Below are 17382 nucleotides of genomic sequence, written 5' to 3' on the forward strand. Positions count from 1 at the left end.
CAAAATAAACTTCTCTTTTGTGTGTTTGTTTCGCTCACGGAGCAGTGAGGGGTGGCTAATATTTTCCATGCTAGATGTGTTATTCTCAAGATGAGTGTTTATTCACTTGTCATTGCACGAGAGTAAGGCAAAGGTATTAGGGATGCCTAGTCCCGAAATGCAAAAATGAATTTACTTTATGTTGTCAAATAATAAATTCCTTAGAAAGTGTTGGTATGGAGGGCAACCGTGGATATGGTAGCCATGGAAAGTGAAATTATGGTGGAAAAAGGAGTAAACTTTATTTTCTATTTGGGAACCACCTATGATATATCTATGCATGGAAAGTATTGGGAACTCTAAGTCATTTTTGTTGGTGGGATGGATACACCTCTAAAAATGTTTTTATCTCTAAGTTTTTCACTTTGAACTCTGGCACCTCTACAAATCCCTACTTCCCTCTGCGAAGGACCTTTCTTTTACTTTATGCAATTTTTATTTCGAGTCTCCATCTTCTGTTATAAAAGCACCAACTAGGAGGCAATATGATCGTACTTAAGTATTGTGTGTAGCTAATATTCGAGTGTGTTTCATGAATGGATCAATGTTTGAGCATGATGGGCTAGGGATAGCTTATTTTAGCATTGATATTTTGAAAGACAAGGTTGCTTGTTGATATGGTTGAGTATCTAAATTATCATGTCAAAACTAGACTATTGCTTTGAACAACTAAAAGTCCAATTGTCCATGCTATAAAGAAAAGAATATGATATGACATGATAGGCAGCATTCCACACCAAAAATTCTGTTTTTTCACTTACCTACTCGAGGACGAGTCGGAGTTAAGCTTGGGGATGCTGATACGTCTCCAATGTATCTATAATTTTTTATTGTTCTATGCTGTTATATTATCAATCTTGGATGTTTTATAATCATTTTATAGTCATTTTATATCATTTTTTGGTACTAACCTATTGACATAGTGCCAAGTGCCAATTCCTGTTTTTCTGTATTTTTTACATCACAACAAATCAATATCAGACGGAGTCCAAATGCCACAAAACTTTACAGATAATTTTTATGGGCCAAAAGTAACACAACGGGCCTTGGCTGCGCTTAGAGGGTGCCCCGAGGGGGGCACAACCCACCAGGGCGTGCCAGGAGGCCCAGGAGTGCCCTGGTGGGTTGTTCCCACCTCGGGTGCCCCCCGGACCGCCTCTTTGCTCTATAAATACCCCAAAAATCCCAGAACCCTAGGGGAGTCGACGAAATATTCATCCAGCCGCAGAGTCCAGAACCACCAGATCCAATCTAGACACCATCTCGGATGGGGTTCACCACCTCCATTGGAGCCCCTCCGATGATGCGTGAGTACTTCTTTGTAGACCTTCGGGTCCGTAGTTAGTAGCTAGATGGCTTCATCTCTCTCTCTCTTGATTCTCAATACAATGGTCTCTTGGAGATCCATATGATGTAACTCTTTTGCGGTGTGTTTGTTAGGATCCGATGAACTTTGAGTTTATAATCAGATCTATCTTTTTATATCCATGAAAGTTATTTGAGTTTCTCTGATCTCTTAAATGCATGATTGCTTATAGCCTCATATTTATTCTCTAATATTTGGGTTTTGTTTGGCCAACTTGATCTATCTATCTTCCAATGGGAAGAGGTGCTTTGTAGTGGGTTCGATCTTACAGTGCTTGATCCCAGTGACAGAAAGGGAAACGACACGTATGTATCGTTGCTACTAAGGATAAAACGATGGGATCTATCTCTACATAGATAGATCTTATCTACATCATGTCATCATTCTTATTGCATTACTCCGTTTCTCCATGAACTTAATACACTAGATGCATGCTGGATAGCGGTCGATGTGTGGAGTAATAGTAGTAGATGCAGGCAGGAGTCGGTCTACTAATCTTGGACATGATGCCTATATAATGATCATTGCCTGGATATCGTCATAATTATTTGAGATCAATTGCCCAACAGTAATTTGTTTACCCACCGTTTGCTATTTTTCTCGAGAAAAGCCACTAGTGAAACCTACGGCCCCCGGGTCTTCTTTCTCATATATTTGCCTTTGCGATCTATTTTTATTTGCTTTTATTTTCAGATCTATTGAACCAAAAACCCAAAAATACTTTGCTGCAATTTATTCTTATTTATTTATTTGGCGTTCGATCTATCAATCTACTACAAATTTATCTCATGTCTGTTTGCCTATCTTGAGGCGTCGTACCCCGAAAGGGATTGACAACCCCTTTAACACGTCGGGTTGCGAGGATTTGTTATCTGTGTGCAGGGGCTGTTTACGTTGTGTTGCTTGGTTCTCCTACTGGTTTGATAACCTTGGTTTCATATCTGAGGGAAATACCTACCACCGCTATGCTGCGTCATCCCTTCCTCTTTGGGGAAATACCGATGCAGCTTCAAGCGACATCATTCGGTGACTCTGAGATTGCTAGGGTTTCAGAGAGAGTTGAACTCGGTCACACTGATTTGCAAGTTTTAGTCAGACCGAAAAGTGCAAGTGCAATGGCGTAAGCCAAATCGATGAGACCGATTTCCACAACTCGGTCGGTCCGAGATGAGTTCGACGGAAACCTAACCCTAAATTTTCGAATCTAATCTAATATAAAAGAGGTTTTTGCTGGACAGGATGACCTCATACGTGGTAAGAAACATGTCATTTTAGTTGTGCTAAGAATCGGAGGAAAGAATCGCACACATATTCAAACTCATACCCTAGTTTGGTGATGAGCTTGCTACGGCGGAACGACGGTGTAGAATTCTGTTGACGGTGACGAAGACCAGCGGCGGGAGGTCACTGGCGACGAGAGGACGATCCGGAGACCCGAGATGGCAGAGCAGGACACGCGCGGGCGAAGAGGTTTTGGAGAAATTTCCAAAATTTGACCCGTCGGTATATATACCCTAACCCTGTCGGTGTGACCGAGTGGAACAACTCGGTGGCACCAAGATGCAGAATCGCAAGCGGTTACTGCAACTCGGTGTGACTGAAAGGTTCTAATCGGTTGCATCGAGATTGAAAACCTAGATCAACTCAGTGAACTCGGTTTGACTGAAAAGGATGAATCGGTCAGACCGAAATGCATAGAGAGGTTTTGGAAGTTTAAGTCTATGACAAATCGGTGACTCCGAGTGCTCCTCACGCAGAGGGTTCGAATCTGACTTGATCAAACTTTGTGATGTAGCATGAATAGAGTTTGACACGAGAAAAACATAGATAGCTAGAGGAAGTTCTTAGGCATTCTTGTCCATCCATTTGGCAAAAGAAAAAGAACCAAACAATCAAAGCAACAAATGGATGTTCTCGAATGAGTAAAATATGCAACCAACATGCTCACACAATAAAATGACAAATGAAATATGTGATAAAGCATGCACAACAATGTAGCATCTATCAAACAATTGGTGATGACTATGTCATCTATATATGAGTATATTGACTTAGGAGTCAAATGAGAACATTTGATCATAGGTCATACTCATCGTTTAAGCACAAGTGGGGTTACCACTTTTACATAAAGAACTGTTGTGTTCACACCATTAGAGTTGCTTTAGCTCAATTCTTAGAGTAAAGCTCCCCTAGATGTGATATCCCCCCTAAGAGGGATGAACTAACCTTGGGTTCTGTCGATGATGACTTCATGTAGATGTTGAACATGTGGATGCTCAATGTTGATGTAGATCATTTGGAGCAATCCATTGGAGTGAGTTGCACTTTCAATACCTACACGGGTTAGTCCCACAAGGAACAAACAAGGATATCCATAGACATAGAGTGAAGTCCACACAAGATGATGTCCATGAAAGCATTAGGTTACCTTGTCCCTTGTCTTACCAACACGAGGGTTTGTGACTCCTTGAACTAGTGCAAGAGGTGGAAGTTGTTTGCACTTGTTCTCGCTAAAATGATATGAATGAAGTATGTTGGCGGAGTCACCCTCAAGAACTCTCTAGTTCTTCTTCTTTGGGATCCACATCAACTTGATGGGAATCCTTGGAGTTGCAGTCGTACTTGATGAGGCAGAATTTGATGTAGTCCTGGGAACCCACTTGACCAAGGCCTTGGGAGCTTCTTCAAATGCATCAATCTCCTCTTGAAGCTTGTCCTTGCCTTTTTGCTCGTGGTCTTGTGGTGGAAGATCATCTTGAGATTGTGTCCCCTTGAAAGAAGTGGGATCATACTTCTCTTGTTGAGGAACAAACTTTGTCTTGGGGTATTGATCTTCTTCCCATTCAACTCCATTGGCATTGAATTTCATTCAAAACCAACACCTTGATTCTTCCGGTGTCTTCCTTGCTTGCGTACAATTTCCTCAAATTGCTTACTTCCAGCAAGGCTCTTGTAAACACCTTTCTCTATAATTCCCTTCAATGAGCTATTTTCTTGCTCAAGTGTAACTTGGATAAGAGAATCATTAGTGGAATCAAGAGAACTACTAGAAGCAACAATATTGGATTTAACATGATTATTGTTACTACTAGATGAAGAATCTTTCTTACTCTTGTTACTAGATTTTACTTGTGGCATGTAAGTAGACAAGAGTAAACACTTGGCAATGTAAGAAGAACTTTTCTTACGAAGATCATCATTGATTGCCTTTAAGAACCCATGCTCTTGCTCAAGGTTGGGCTTTTCAAAGCATAGCTTCTCATGAGTCTTTAAAAGTTCTCGATGATCTTCCAAGGTAGTTTCATGAGCTAACTTAAGAGTGTTTAGTTCTTTAGTTAGATGCTCAATCTCCTTCTTATCATCATCATTCATTTTATCTTGATGACCATGATTAATATCAAGTTCATCATAGTTTTCATCATTAGAGTTGTCAACAAGTAAATCATCATCACCTAGCAAATCATCTTCATCACTATTGAAATCAACATACTCGGGATGTGATACCTTTAGGACTTTAGCCATGAAGCATCTTCCAATTCCTTCATTTGGTGAGTCAAATATGTCGTAGGAGTTGGTCGACACAAGTGCTAGACCGGCAACACCTTCATCTTGAGTATATTCGGAGTCAGAGTGATAACTTCTCTCGGAGTGATGGTCGAAGTCGGAGCCGGATACCCATTCACCAAAGTGAGCTTGATGTCTTCGTTTTGTGTAGCTCCTTGATGACTTTTCCTTCCTTTCTGAATCCTTGCTTATGCGAGAGGTTCTTCGTTCATAACGATCATCTCTACTCCTCTCTCTTGGAGGTGATTCTTCTCTTCTACTTCTTCTTTTAGGTGAGTCTTCTCTTCTTTTGTACGGAGCCGTACACTCATTTGAGTAGTGTCCGGGTCTTCCACAATTGTAGCAATTACGCTCACGACTCGAAGATCTTTTGTCATTGTAGGACCTTGACTTGAAACTTCTTTCTTTGCTTCTAATCTTGTAGAACTTGTTAAAGTTCTTCACCATTAGGCTCAATTCCTCATTGAAGGCTTGTTTCTCACTTGATGATGTAGGAGCATCACATGAGGCTTTGTAAGCACCACTTGACTTGTTGTGAAGCTCCTCTTTATCCTTAAGTGACATCTCATGAGTAACAATTCTTCCATTGACTTCCATTGGCTTGAGATCTTTGTAATTGGGCATCATTTGGATCAATGTGCACACGGTATCATATTTTCCATCCAAGGCTCTTAGGATCTTCTTGATGATGAATCTGTCGGTCATCTCTTCACTTCCTAAGCCGGTAATCTCATTTATGATGAGAGCAAGCCTAGAGTACACTTCAGCGACACCTTCACCATCCTTCATTTTGAACTTGTCAAGCTGACTTTGAAGCACATCCAATATGGATTCCTTGACGGAGTCGGTACCTTCGTGCATATCAATCAAAATATCCCAAATTTCCTTTGCATTTGTTGAATCCTTCGGGGCACAATCTGTTGAAGAGGATATCGCAAGCTTGAGCATTTTATTGTAGCATCCTCAACTCTTCCGCGGTAGCTTCACGATTTGGTTCTCTCCCATCAAAGAATTCACCTTGCAAGCCAATACACACAATAGCCCAAATGGCGGGGTTATGTCCAAGAATATGCATTTTCATCTTATGCTTCCAACTAGCAAAATTAGTACCATCAAAGTAAGGACCTCTACGGTGGTAATTTCCCTCGCTAGACGCCATACTCTCCTAGGTTGTGAAACCAAGGCTATGATCACCAAAGCCATGGAAATCAAAGCAAATGGAGACCAAAGCTCTGATACCACTTGTAGGATCGAAAGTATGTCTAGAGGGGGTGATTAGACTACTTGACCAAATAAAAATCTAGCCTTTTCCCAATTTTAAGTCTTGGTAGATTTTAGCAACTTAGCACAAGTCAAGCAATCAGCCTACACATGCAAATCTAAGAGTATAGCAGCGGAATGTAAATCATTACATATGAAGGTAAAGGGGAGGAGTTTGGAGGGAGCAAACACAATGTAGACACGGAGATTTTTGGCGTGGTTACAATAGGTGGTGCTATCGTACATCCACGTTGATGGAGACTTCAACCCACGAAGGGTAACGGTTGTGCGAGTCCACGGAGGGCTCCACCCACGAAGGGTCCACGAAGAAGCAACCTTGTCTATCCCACCATGGCCATCGCCCACGAAGGACTTGCCTCACTTGGGTAGATCTTCATGAAGTAGGCGATCTCCTTGCACTTACAAACTCCTTGGTTCAACTCCACAATTTTGACGGAGGCTCCCAAGTGACACCTAACCAATCTAGGAGACACCACTCTCCAAAGGGTAATAGATGGGGTGTTGATGATGAACTCCTTGCTCTTGTGCTTCAAATGATAGACTCCCCAACACTCAACTCTCTCTCACATATTTGGATTTGGTGGAAAGATGATTTGAGTGGAAAGCAACTTGGGGAAGGCTAGAGATCAAGATTCTTGTGGTTGGATTGGAATATCTTGGTCTCAACACATGAGTAGGTGGTTCTCTCTCAGAGAATGTATGCTGGAAGTGTAGGCACGTTCTAATAGCTCTCTCTATGAATGGAGGAAGGGTGGAGGGGTATATATAGCCTCCTCATAAAATCTAACCATTACACACAATTTACCAAACTCGGTGGGACTGAGTACTCAAACTCGGTCAAACCGATTCAGTTCAAAATGTGAACGTTAGGCTTTTCGGTGGGACCGACATGTCAACTCGGTGGGACCGATTTCATTAGGGTTAGGGCATAACATAATCTTGATGAGACCGATTTCTATAATAGGCAAACAGAGAGTTGGTCAGGCAAACTCGGTGGGACCGATCGCTCATTTCGATGAGATCGAAACGTTACGAAAAGGAAACAGAGAGTTTGCGTTGCGAACTCGGTGGGACCGATCGCTCATCTCGGTTAGACCGAAATGTTACAAAGGGAAACAGAGAGTTTGCAATCCCATCTCGAAGAGACCGAGATCCCTATCGATGAGACCGAACTGATTAGGGTTTCTGGCTATGGCTATGTCAAATGAACTCGGTGGTGCCGGATAGATCAAATCGGTGGGGCCGAGTTGGACTTTTGGTTTGGGACGTATGTGGATATGAGAAAGTAGTTGAGGGCTTTTGAAGCATATCACTAAGCATTTTGAGCAAGTAAGCCATTAAGCAACACCTCATCCCCCTCTGATAGTATTGGCTTTTCCTATGGACTCAATGTGATCTTGGATCACTAAAATGAAAATTTAGAGTCTTGAGTTTTTGCCAATATGTGTCCTTAGCATTTTGAGGGGTCCACATTCCTAGTCCATGTCATGCCAATCATTGAATTTTCTGAAATGATCATCTTGAAAGAGCATTAGTCCAATGAGCTATATGTTGTTAGGAATTACCAAAACCACCCAGGGATAGTTGCACTTTTAATATGCATCTCCCAGATGCAGAGGCCGGGGTCATCGTCCTTTTTGAAAAAAAAGACTGAAAGTGACAGCTCGTACTACATCCCTATGAGCGCTCGGAGAAGTAGCAGAGATAGCTCGCCCAGTGTAAGAGTGACAAGCCCCTTGTTAATCATCCGAATGGTCTTGAGCTCCTTGTCACCCCTTGAAAGCTTCTTCATATCACCCCTTGAGAAAAGAACACAGAGAAAACTTAGTATGTATGCGTCACAAACATTCGAGTTGAGCAAAACAAGACCAGATTGTAACACCTTTACCTCGAGGTTGTGAGGAAGTCCTCCACTTACCGCTCTCATGGTCCTATCATAACCGTCCATCACGTCAGAAAACACCCCCTCTTTCAGCACAACATCCACTCGAGACCCCTTAATGCTAGCATTTGCCTTAGCAATGCCATCAATAATGTTTTTGTACACAGCAACAGACCTCGTAAGGTCGTCTAAGCCTTCCTCCCACATAGCAAAACCTTTTGTTGGGATCATCGTGCATCATATAAACAACTTTCTTGCAGGTACGCACAGCTTCCAGAACCCTCTTAGTTTGTACGCCCAAGTTAACCACCAGATATTTAAGATGTCCAATCGCCATTAACTGATGCAGGAACCGTGAGATAATGTCAATTCCAGTGTTGTTTAATCAAACAAACAAGAGTAATCCAGTAGTTAACAATGCTGATAACTGAGACACACTCATGACAAGCAAGTGTTTTTATGCCTGCAAGGCACAAGCAGATTGCATCCACATTTCTGCAGGGCACACGATCGAGTAGCTGCGTTAAACTAAAATCTTAGCCCGTACAGCCATGCATCAAAATAGGTGAATGTTAAGTTCTGATGAGCCATATATCATTTAAAGTACCAACAGTCGCTATCAATATCATAAGACTTAATCATGGTTTCTAATTCACAGCTGGTTTAAGAGCAGCATAGGGTAAAATGAGGTAACATCAAGAGCTAATAAATACTAGTAGTATAAGTTCTGCCAATAGTACAGGAAACCTTAGACTAGAAAATAAGACGATGTGAAAACTAAATCAAGTAAATTTCGAATATACTATGATGTGGTACGGTGGTAGTATATATACTACTTTATCATCCTAAATATGTTCATATACCAGGTTTAAGATTTTTAAAGTGAGCTATATGAAAACATTGCATGTGAGTCCACAAATTTTTAATATATTTTAAAAATATATTCCTATTTGTAGTATAAAAAATACTATAAAATAGTAATTCAAAACTATGACACTTATTTGGATCGAAGGGAGTTCATACTACCTAAAAAGTGATATATCTACTATCAAATATTCTTAGATACAACATACTAGCCATAGATACTTTCCGGTTTGACAACATGCAACACAAAAAACTCATTAATGTAACATTTCCCCTTAATCTAAATAAAATATGTTTATTTAGGGAGCCTCAAGTTCCACTCCCTCCGTTCCTAAATATAAGTCTTTTCAAAAGATTTTAACATAGACTACATACGAATATATATAGACATTATTTAGAGTGTAGACTCACTCGTTTTGCTCCGTATGTAATCTATATCTATACCTACTAATACAACAAGGTGCATTTCTTCAATTTTTTCATCCGTTCACCAATATAAAGTTTTTTTTTCTATCCGAGGTGGTACTAAATTTGTGTGCATTCATTATGCTAGAAAAGAAACAACAATTTACATACATTGGCCGGGCGCGCTATGGTCCTGCGAAGCCAGCCCACTTATTTATCTGCCCAGACAGTTGTGGAAGCCTATTTTCCATGCACAGCGTCAAATAGTCAGATCTTCGCACTAGGCGCCCAAAACTGGGCCGGCCCATTTTCTTTCTTTCTATGTTCTGTTTCTATTTTTCCTTTTCCTCTCTCTTTTTATCTACTGATTATTTTCCACTTCCAATTTTAGACTATTTTCACTTTTCTTGTAAATTAAAATCTTAAAAAAATCTTTCAAAAATTCTTTTTTTCATATATTTTAAAACATCAGAATTTTAAATTTTTGTTCCTGTCTTGTAAAATGTTCAAAACTATAATTTTTAGTTCCCATTCCAAAATGTGTTCAAAATTAAAAAATGGTCCCATTTTTTAAAAAATGTTTGTGTATTACTAAATAAATCAAGATTTTCAATAAGTTGCATTTTAAAAAATATTCCAGATTTTAAAAATATTCTTGTTTTAGTGAAATGTTCACAAATTCAAAATAATGTTCGTGGTTAAAAAACACATTTTCTAAACTTGTTCTAAATGTTCAAAACATGTTCACACATTCAACAAATGTTCGTGTTTTTTCAAAAGGTTCATGTTGTTAAAAAACATTTTTTTTAAATCTACCTATTTCAAACAATGTCATCTTTTTCCAAAAATGAACAAAATTTTCAAGAAATTGGTTCGTATTTTTTAAAATTGTCCGGGGTTTCAAAAATTGTTCATGTTTCCAAAAATATTCGGCAATTCATAAATATTAATTTATTTTCGGAAAAATTCAGAAACAAAAATTGTTTTTAATCTGACGCTATAGCATATTCTTAAACATTCGGGCTGGACATTGGTTAGCAGGACCCATTATTCGAGTGGCTAGCAGCCTGTGGTTGATTTTTTGAGGTCGTGAATTCGATCTTTCAACACGTCATTTTTTTAAATTTATATCGTGCCTTACAAACATAGGTCTTTTTGGTGCCTGCCAATGGGTGGGTCCAGATATGAACTGTTGTATATCCCCCGCGCTATTTGACGATAAAAGAGAATATGCTTGTTGGCTATAATTGAAATATATTATGGGTACGTGCCAATAAAAGAGAATATGCCGGTTTGACTCTAATTAAGAAGATCTGTGGGGCATGTGAGTGTTGAAATATTAAAGATAATAAACCCTGATAAAGAAGGGGCTGCCTGGTTATGTGTGGATTATGCTAATAAAATGGGATTTATGCGTTGCAATTAGTAATCAATATGGTTACATTATCGTAGGAGAGAGTAGTCGAAGCAAGCGTGCCCCGAAGGTCGCTGCGCAGCTACCAAATGAGACAGCCACAACCTTGACACAAAGGTGAACCTGAAGATAAAAAAACACGAGTTGGGTGGTCGCCGTCATGCCGACTAAAGCCACCACTATCAAGATCTCGCGGGACAAACATGACTCGCGAGAAGACCACAACTCCTCGCTCTGTCGTCCCACCACTATGAATACTGTTTTTGGTGAACACATAATTCATCTCTCTCGTTGCTTCTTGAAAAAATATATCTCCCGTTGCAACGCACGGGCATATGTGCTAGTATCTATTAAAAGACTTATATATTTTTAGAATCCTTTAAAGACTTGTATTTAGGAACGGACCTTGGAAAAAGATATCGACCACATTCTGGGCCGATCCGCTAGCGTGCTGATCTTACAGCCCAGTCCAATTCACGGCCTAGACCAGGGAAAAAAAAGAGAAGATACCGTCGTCGTCCTCCGTCCCTCGCAAAAAAAGTGTTCCGAGGTCTCGGCTCCACCTTCCAACACCAGCACGAGGACGTCTCATCTTAACCGTCGCCATGAACTCGCTGCTCCGCCGCGCGCTCTCTGCCTCCTCTTCGCCGGCGCGTCCGCAGAGAGCGCTCCTCTCGGCGCTTCTCTCTCCTCCGCCGGCCGGCTCTCCCCAGCCATGTCGCCTCCCCGCGCCGCAGCCGCTGGAGCCACCGAGGCAGCGAGCGTTCCACGCCTCTCCGGGACCCCTGGGGTTCAGGTCCACTACCCCCGCTCCGTGGCCCGGGACGGTCTCGGAGTCCGGCGCGGCAGCGGGGGATGACGGGCTGGAGGTCGCGAGGCTGGGGATCTCGCCGCGGATCGTGGAGAGACTCGCCACGCGGGGCATCACCAGGCTCTTCCCCATCCAGGTAGCGCCTTTTGCGCATTAGAATTCGAAGCTTCAGTCCCAGTGTTTTGCTTAATTGCGTCTGTTCTGCAGCTCGTGGAATCATTAGATACGAGTCATGATGCTCCCAGTTGTTCGTGATATTTTTCAGTTGAATTCCATTTAGCAAGCTGGTTCGCCATTTGTATGATGTGCGCTGGTTTACTTTGCGTCGTACTCAATTATTTGCAAACATGGACACAAGAGGAGGTTTAGCTTCACGTCGGCAACAAATCCGCTGAAATGTTGCTTCGAACTGACGGGTTAAAATTTGTTGAACAGTGCTGCTATGATAATTTAGCAAGTGGTCTATTGATTCCAACCATGTTTTTTCTCTTAGACATGTAGCTTCACAATATTGACAAATAAGAAAGGAAATCACAAATCACTGAATTTTGCAAGTACCCGTGGAATGTGGTCAGAACTATTTGGTGCATAGCTAATGCAGCAGCAGTTTTATATGGCTGCCTGATGACTCACTGAATACTCCCTCCGTCCAAAAAAACTTGTCCCAAGCTTGTCCCTCAAATGGTACATCTAGCACTAACTTGGTGCTAGATACATCCATTTGGGGGACAAGCTTTTTCGGACAGAGGGAGTACTAAGTTCCTCTAGTTTTACCCCCCCCCCCCCCCCCCCCCCCAAAAAAAAATCCATATGATTATTATGGAAGAGGAAAAAATTGCTTCAAAGAAGGAAAATAAAACTCCATACCGAATTTGATATGACTAATATGACCATGTAGAGCAAGCTTGCTAGTTTGCCTTGCTGTCCTTATTTCTGGATCCGTCGGCAATGTGGCCTTGTATTGCATCTGCTGGTTGACCAGTTACTGTGGCAAACGGTACAGGATCAACCTTGTTATTTCTCAGAAGAACAAATGTGCCATCTTTACAAGGAAAATTAATGTTATTTCCTGTGAACAAATGAACAATAAATTTGAAAGATCTCTCATGACATATTGACATCACTAGGTAATGTGCAAGATTAGGATTTCGATGAGCTTCATGTGCATACCTATTTATCTGTGTCATGTCAATTGGCAAGATGCTATTATTTACATTGTTTTGCTATGCTAGCCTAGTTCTTCTGTTGCTACAGTGATGGTTTTACCCTGTGCTTCTGTGCAGAGAGCTGTTCTTGAACCAGCAATGCAAGGTAAAGACATGATTGGCCGTGCTCGAACTGGAACTGGAAAAACCTTGGCTTTTGGCATTCCTATCATGGACAGGATTCTTCGTCACAATGAAAAGAATGGGTAAGGTTCTCTTTCTACTTTAGAACTGTTCTTATCTAGCTACTGCACATATATGATTTATGGTAACAATTGTATAGTCTGCTGCATGCAGAAGTGGTAGAAATCCTTTAGCCATCATCTTGGCACCTACTCGAGAACTCGCTCGACAAGTTGAGAAGGAATTTAAGGAATCTGCTCCATTAGACACTCTTTGTGTGTATGGAGGTGTTCCCATCAGTCAGCAAATGAGAACTCTTAATTATGGTGTTGACGTTGTGGTTGGAACTCCAGGGCGTGTTATTGATCTTTTGAGAAGAGGTGTTCTAAACTTATCAGAAATCCAATTTGTGGTTCTGGATGAAGCTGATCAGATGCTGGCTGTGGGTTTTGATGAAGCTGTTGAGGTGATCATGGAGAAGCTGCCACAAAACCGACAAAGTATGCTGTTCTCTGCAACAATGCCTAGTTGGATCAGAAAACTTACAAACCAGTACTTAAAAGATCCAGTCATAATTGACCTTGTGAGTGACTTTTTTTTCTTATTTGCTATAAGACCTTTAATCTTTGTGCTGGGAATTATCCTACATTTTGCATGAATCCCTTGCTAGTTTATATATTATGCACATCAGTACATGTGTATATTAGTATATTTTGTTCTTCATTTGCTTTTCTTCGTCAGTTTAGCATCTGGGTTAGAATTTTAGGGGAATTATTTGGCAATTATGTTTTTTCTCAGGTTGGTGACTCAGAACAGAAATTACCTGAAGGAATCTCTCTTTATTCAATTGTATCTGAGAACTATGGGAAGTCCTCGATTCTTGGTCCATTGATTAAAGTGAGCATTCTCCTGACTGTATGTGTGTTTTATGGTTGGCATTGTCAGCAACTCTACGTAATACTGCTTCCTTTTCACTTTTCTGTAGGAGCATGCTGATGGTGGGAAGTGCATTATATTTACTCAAACTAAACGAGAAGCAGATAGATTGGCATATGCCATGGGCAGGAGTTATGCATGTCAGGCGCTGCATGGAGATATCTCACAAAATCAGAGAGAAAGGACACTCTCAGGATTTCGAGATGGCCGCTTTAACATCCTTGTAGCAACTGATGTTGCAGCCCGTGGATTAGACATACCCAATGTTGATCTAGTAAGTGGCTTGAGATATTCCCTATGGATATGAACAGCACAAGAACCTCTTCGACACCCAAAAATATGATTGCTCTGGGCGTTTGATGTGCATGTTAGCATAACTTGGAATATCATGTTGCTATCTTTCAGGTGGTACACTACGAAATCCCAAACTCGTCAGAGTTATTTGTTCACAGATCTGGACGAACTGCACGGGCAGGGAAGAAAGGCATTGCCATTCTAATGTACACATATGAACAAAGTAGAACTGTAAAGGTCATCGAGCAGGATATAGGATGCAGGTTCACAGAGGTAAACCATGGTTTCATGTTAGTACTGATGTGAAATATTAACTCATTGGCTGATTTCTTTTTGTGGTGTGTAGCTTCCCAAGGTTGCAGCTACAGATGAAGCTGCAGACCTGTTTAATGTTATGAGAGACACTCGCTCTAGATCAGTTGGAACCAGAAGAAGTGGTGGTTCCTCTTTCAGCCACGGCGGTGGCTTTGGCGAACGCCACTCCCGTGGCTTTGGTGATTTTGACAGCTTTGGCGGTACCCCTAATCGTACTGGGTGGTCCAGGGATGCGGGTTCAAGATACCGTGGCGGGTTCGGGGATTCTCGACGACCTTCTCAACCTTCCAATGGCTTTGGCAGGTCCAGCGGGTTTGGAGATTCTTGGCGAGGTCCTCAACCTTCTGATGGTTTTGGCAGGTCTAGCTTCAATCGCCCGGGTGGATTTGGCGAGTTTGAAGAAGGCAACAGCAGAAGTGGTCGGTTCCCCAGGAGATCCGATGATTCAGACCCTTCACGGTATGGCAGAAGCTCCAATGGTTTTGGCACCTCTGATTTCGGCAGACCAGGCAGCATTAAGGATTAACCAATGGATCAGAGGATTTAACTGTGTACAGCTCCGATGAGCCTTTCGACCACTCGTGTTTTTCTTGCATGAATGAGTTCACCAATCTCTCTGTGTAATTTGTTTTGTATCTTGGGTTGTTTGAGAAGATGTATGCTTTGTGAATATTTGTGATGTTTTTAGGACAGAATAATTGCGATGCATGCGCCTGGTGCTCGTTGTATTTCGTGGGGAAAAACTCATCTTGTGCCCCTCATGAAAGTTTGGGCTGGGCGCCATTTCCCTGAAATGTTTGGTCAGGCTCAGGCAGGTCTCTAAAAGTTAGTTTATACTCCCTCCGTATCAAAATATAAGACGTTTTTTGACATTATGGTAGTGTCAAAAAGCATCTTATATTTCGATATAGAGAGAGTATTTGAGTTTGCTGCACATTCTTTGTAGGAAACACTGTCATCTTATCTGATCTTTGCTGTTTGTACAGCTTGATTTGAGGGGCATTATATTTACTCCCTTGGTTTACAAATATAAGATGTTCTAACACTTATCTTGATTGGATGCATATAGATATGTTTTACCGTGTTTGTTCACTTATTTCAATCCGTATATAGTCCATATTACCATATCCAAAGCTCTGAGGGAGTATCTTTTTTCTACATTGGAACTGTTTGGACAGAGGAGAAATTTCCATTGGGATATGATTTCATTTCAAAAAGAGTTTGATCCAGTTTATAAGGAAAATATGATCGAAAATCTTAAGTGCCGAGGTACAATACATCTTGCCGAAAACAGGAAGATAGAAAACACAGAACACCACGTGCACTGTTACAACACAACACAAAGATCAACATCCTAATCATCCAGAGTTGAATTTAGGTGGGTGGATGATGCAACGCAAGTTTTCTTCTAGGAGAAATACTAAATTTATATCAATAATATCAACAAAATTACAGCAAATGTAGCATCTTGCTGAGAAATGCAAAGAGATAGGACGTGCAGCGATTCGGTGCCCAGACTCATCTGCACCCGATCAGAAAAAAATTCACAAAAAATACTAGAAAAATCTAAAAAAATCTAATTTTTTTCCATGGTAAAAAATTTATTGCGTGAGGTTCGCTCCAAATTATAGCTCATTTGGACATGTGAGTAGCTCTCAGCAAAAAAGACAAATCGGATCAAAACAGTACATGAACAGTAAACTATTTTACAAACCCTAAATTTGTCTTTTTTGCCGAGAGTTGCTCATTTGTCCAAATGATTTGAAAATTGGAGCGGACCTCACGCATCAAATTTTCTACCATGGGGGAAAATGGAATTTTTTAAAAAAATTCTAGTATTTGTTTTGATTTTTTATTCAACACGGGTGCAGATGAGCCCGGTCTCAGAAAAGGATTTTCGAAAGTACATAAAGTACTCCCAACAAAGTAAATTTGCAGAAAAATCCTTATTCACCCCTGCAATCGCCAATACATTGACTGAAAAACTTCAACCACCGCTGTCGATGAAGTGTTCGACAGAGAGAAGAAACAGTCTCCACTAAGGCAAAATCCAAGAGAAGGCCATATCAGCAAAGCTGCATTGTGAGCCTCTGAACAGGTGCCACCCGCGAACGGTGCTACACTTGTTGTGGGTTGTCAGCCGAAGCAAATGTCCACACCGCTTGAATCGCGACCCTGAAGGTCTCGAACGGTGACGCCACCGAGAGGCTCCAAAACCATCTCGCGGATGATGTCGGCCCGCAATGCCAACCACCTGCAACACAAGCACTTCTAGCTCTGCCATGACACCCGACGTGATGCGGACAAAAGTCGAAGAAACATGACCCCCCGAGCAAGACCTCCGCCGTCGTCTTGAAGGCCTCACCTGGCTACAAGGAAATGGCCCAAAAACTTTTATTCATGATGACAACATAGGCACCGACTAAGCATCGTCATCCGAAAAACTAATCCTATACCTAGACATTGTACAGAAGTGTGACGCCCCCGATTTAACCGTACACTAATCATACACGCAAACGTGTACGATCAAGATCAGGGACTCACGGGAAGATATCACAACACAACTCTACAAATAAAATAAGTCATACAAGCATCATATTACAAGCCAGAGGCCTCGAGGGCTCGAATACAAGAGCTCGATCATAGACGAGTCAGCGGAAGCAACAATATCTGAGTACAGACATAAGTTAAACAAGTTTGCCTTAAGAAGGCTAGCACAAACTGGGATACAGATCGAAAGAGGCGCAGACCTCCTGCCGGGGATCCTCCTAACTACTCCTGGTCGTCGTCAGCGGGCATCACGTAGTAGTAGGCACCTCCGGTGTAGTAGGGGTCATCGTCGACGGTGGCGTTTGGCTCCTGGGCTCCAACATCTGGTTGCGA

General features: G+C 41.5%; 1 protein-coding gene across 1 annotated transcript; it reads left to right on the top strand.

Moving 5' to 3' along the window:
* Positions 1-11327: 11327 nt before the first annotated feature.
* Positions 11328-15309, top strand: LOC125537405 (DEAD-box ATP-dependent RNA helicase 53). Its single transcript, XM_048700713.2, has 7 exons — positions 11328-11762; positions 12910-13037; positions 13129-13537; positions 13753-13851; positions 13940-14164; positions 14296-14457; positions 14531-15309. Exons 1-7 carry the CDS (start codon positions 11421-11423, stop codon positions 15023-15025), a joined length of 1860 nt encoding a protein of 619 aa, XP_048556670.1. The 5' UTR covers positions 11328-11420; the 3' UTR covers positions 15026-15309.
* Positions 15310-17382: the final 2073 nt, after the last annotated feature.

The sequence above is a fragment of the Triticum urartu genome, chromosome 2A (genome assembly GCF_056163025.1).
Source record: "Triticum urartu cultivar PI428250 chromosome 2A, HENAU_Tu73, whole genome shotgun sequence".
NCBI lineage: Eukaryota > Viridiplantae > Streptophyta > Magnoliopsida > Poales > Poaceae > Triticum > Triticum urartu.

Excerpts from the sequence above, each read along its gene's own strand:
- LOC125537405 (XM_048700713.2), top strand. The coding sequence starts at position 11,421 with ATGAACTCGCTGCTCCGCCGCGCGCTCTCTGCCTCCTCTTCGCCGGCG. Across the intron at positions 13,852-13,939 it reads TTCTTGGTCCATTGATTAAA|GAGCATGCTGATGGTGGGAA; the intron begins GTGAGCATTCTC and ends ACTTTTCTGTAG. Across the intron at positions 14,458-14,530 it reads TAGGATGCAGGTTCACAGAG|CTTCCCAAGGTTGCAGCTAC; the intron begins GTAAACCATGGT and ends TGTGGTGTGTAG.